The 3,595-nt window shown below is 42.3% G+C and overlaps 1 protein-coding gene across 2 annotated transcripts in view; it reads right to left on the reverse strand.

The window, feature by feature from the left end:
* Positions 1-1,460: 1,460 nt before the first annotated feature.
* LOC103392643 (noelin-2-like) overlaps positions 1,461-3,595 on the reverse strand; it is a 36,257-nt gene continuing 34,122 nt past the window's right edge. For both annotated transcript variants that reach the window (XM_008329296.3, XM_017040643.1), the window contains one exon: positions 1,461-2,469. In XM_008329296.3, coding sequence (XP_008327518.1) covers positions 1,795-2,469 — 675 coding nt within the window. In that variant the 3' untranslated portion in view covers positions 1,461-1,794. The remainder of the gene's footprint in view (positions 2,470-3,595) is intronic.

Here is a 3,595-nt window from a genome sequence, read left to right on the forward strand (position 1 = left end):
TTGGAACTCAGCTCGGCTGAGCTTGTCTTTTTGTTCATCGCAGAGAACTTAACTGCTACAAACACAAGATCTCTGTATGTCCTTGCCAAATAAGTCACAAGGAGTGTTTAAAAAAATAAAAATAAATAAAGAGTTGAGTTGGGTTTTTTTTTCAAGATCACAGCCTAAAATAGTACCGCGCCCATCCGTGAAAGTATTGCGGCAACCTTTATTCCGTTGCCGTTTTTTTTTCTCACATAATCGTGAGAGAACCATTAACCCAGTAGTTCTCAAATAGTGGTGGCCCCTAGGGGGTGTGGTGAGGTGCCAGGAGAGTACGCGGAGGTTGGGTGTGAGTCAGTCCGAGCTTCTGCTAATTTGGCTGAGACTTTTAATAATGGTCTCTATGTACGGTATACACGGACGTGTTCAGGTCATGCAAGTCAGGCACATTTTCAGTTAAATCAGTAGTTCTCAAATATTGAGGCGGACCCCCCCCCAGTGGGCCGCGGTGAGGTGCCAAAGGGGCGGGGGTTGGTTGAACGTTACAGACTTCCAGTGAAATATTGTGTGCTGGACAGAAGTGTACCGTATTCTGTATTGCTTGAAAGGTAAACAAGCCTCCAGTCACTAGGTGGCAGCAACACTCAAAATCATAGAGCTGTTTGTTTAGATAAGAAAATACTAGGGGTGTCCGATGTTATTGCCCGACTGTTATTATATGAGTAAAATTATGTAATATCCGTAAGAATTGTTAGCGTTTTTTTTCCTTCGATCATGAAAACCCGATAACACAATCCCTTTGTTTTGCCAAGTGATTTGTGCTTCAATTGGGGGTGGGCTTCTGTTTCCTGGGGGGTGGAGAAAATAATTGAGAAACACTACTTTAACCTTCACTTTAGTGAGCTAGCGGCACTTAAATTCCTTAACCACCAGACCACCGCTGCCCGCTTTATCGGTATCGGTTGATATCGGAATCGGAAATTAAGTGTTTGGCTTATCGAATATCAGCAAAAAGTTAATATCGGACCGCCCCAGAAAATACATCACCCAACAAATCCCAACCCAATAGGGCACCATAAATAATCAGGTCTTCTTTTATGGTTCGGTATCAGCGGCCACAGACACGGTTCAGTCGCACAAACGGCACCAAATATCTTTTAATTTATAGAAAGAAAACCACGAGTTTATTCACATTTCAGTGACTACCTCTACATTTTGAATGAAATTCTACATTAATTTCCGCGTCGTTTTCTGAGTCTTTCGCCATTTCACGTGTCTCCTTGTAGCACTGGAGACACTGAAAATGTATAAATGTTATAAAAATTGAATAAATACTCATGGATATTACGATTCCAGCTGAAAGAAGCACAAACCTAGAGGGACTACATACATTCGTATAAACGTGACGTTATGTTTTTGTTTTTTTTTCAAGTTCACAGCACGTTGGAACACGAGTAGCAATCAAGTACAGTCGATAATGGTAAAGACTGATATTTATTGTCATCACAAATGTAAAGAACCATGCTTACTCACAGACAGGAAAAAAAGGGGAGAGGAGTGTCTTTGTCAGTCATTGATTCCTTGCCGACTTGTAGGTCAGCGTGATTAAAATGATGTCATTAATACAGTAGCACTCTATGAAAATTTCTTTTCTTTTCTTTTTTTTTTTTAAAGTCAATATTTGTGTACCGTACACCGATGCCCTTCCTAACCACCCAACCCCAGACTTCCGTTTCCCAATCACTACTGCATCTACCCCCCAGCCCGGAACAATAAACACAGTATTATTTAAGGGTTTCACTCGGAGAGTTCTCAGTCTCCAGAAGTCTTGATGACCTGGAACAGTGTGACGTTATAGAGCACCTGGTGTCCGTTGTTCCAGGTGTAGAGGACTCGCTCCCTTGGGTTGTAGTCCATCATTGAGATGTGGGAGTACTGATTGTGGAAAGGAATGTCTGTGTACTCGTAGGTCGACGTGTTGGTGTAGTACGCGAAGTAGATTTTAGCCCCGGCCAGGTGGGAGTTGGTGACGTAGAGCGTGCCACATATCATGAAGGACTCCCCTGCGCTGCGCTTTGGGAATCCTGTGTCCCACGTCTGCAGAACCTCCAGACTCTGGGGCTCCAGACGGCTGATGACGATGTTCCCGGCGTTTGGGATAGTGGTGTAAACGGCCCACAGCCCGTTCTCATCCGCCATCAGGTCAATATCTGAAGATCCGCCCCATGAATAGGGGAAGGTGTTGTTGTACCCGGCACCGCTCAGGCTTCGCTGTACGAGCACGCTGCGAGAACGGAAGTGATACTTGATGATGATGTTGCTCTGGTACTTGTTGTAGTAGAGTGAGCCGTTGTAAACCACGTGGCCAGTTCCCGCCCAAGGATGAGGCAACAGGTGTTGTACAAAGTTCTGGCCCTTGACGAAGTCGTTCATAGTTCTGTATTCCAGGACTCGACGACCCTTGAAGTAACCATCCATGGACCACACCTGTGTGAGGAAAAAAAAAAATCACTCATTTCATTTAAAGCACATTATATTCAAACCCAGTACTAAACCAGTGGTCCCCAACCTTTTTTGTACCAAGGACCGGTCGGCCTGTATCAGCCGTTAATGCGGACCAGCAATACCGCGCCATCCTTGAAGGATCATTAAATTTTATTCTGTTAGTATCAGAGTCTGAATGACCTCTTGTTTTGAAACAAGTAAAGGGATATGACTGGATTCTTTTTGAATGAAGTAAATTAGTAAAACTGAAGTACATTTTTTCACTGTCTCACACTGCGGCCCGGTGCCAAATGACCGACGGTTGGAAACCCCTGATCTAGACTTTAAATATAGACCTGGACAACAAGCATGCCAAATCTTGACCTTTATGACCTTTTTATTCTGACTCTGTCCCAACTTTTATCCAGACATCAGTTCCTGAATGAGCCGATGAAATAAAGTAGAACTTGTTGTTAAAACAATTTGGAAAAATCATTGTGCATGTTCAATATATATTCGGGCGAATTACCATACTAAAGACTACAGGGGAAGAAAAGCATTTTTGGAAGGTTATTTTGTTTATCTTTAATTACTTAATCTTGTTAAGTGTGATTTCGGGGGATCCAGAATCGATGATAGCTGGCACCAAATAAATGGTCGGGAGCATTCGGGACAGGTCACTGGTCTATAAAAACCTCCAGGCGTAGATAATAAAAACAACAATTCATTATCCTCAGGTTGCAGGGACTGTGATAAATAACTCTGAGCAGAAACATTTTGAGAAGCAACCATAAGAGTTGTTAAAGTATTAGCAGCTAACCAAAATGCAACCAGCTGGAAACCAGTTGTTACCAGCATTCATCAGACATTAGCAGCAGCTAACCAAAATGCAACCAGGGATTAAAAAGTAATTCATTCATCTTTTACGGGATAATCAGGGTTGATAACTCATGGTTGTTACCAGCATTCATCAGACATTAGACGTTACATTAGTCCATCACTGGGCTACATATAGAGACAATCAACCATTCTAAGACCTATGGTCAATAATAGATATATAGATAGATAGATAGATACCATTGTTAGCATTGTTAGCAGATAGATAGATAAATAGATAGATAGATAGATA

Source organism: Cynoglossus semilaevis, chromosome 17, assembly GCF_000523025.1.
Source record: "Cynoglossus semilaevis isolate Cse_v1.0 chromosome 17, Cse_v1.0, whole genome shotgun sequence".
Taxonomy (NCBI): domain Eukaryota; kingdom Metazoa; phylum Chordata; class Actinopteri; order Pleuronectiformes; family Cynoglossidae; genus Cynoglossus; species Cynoglossus semilaevis.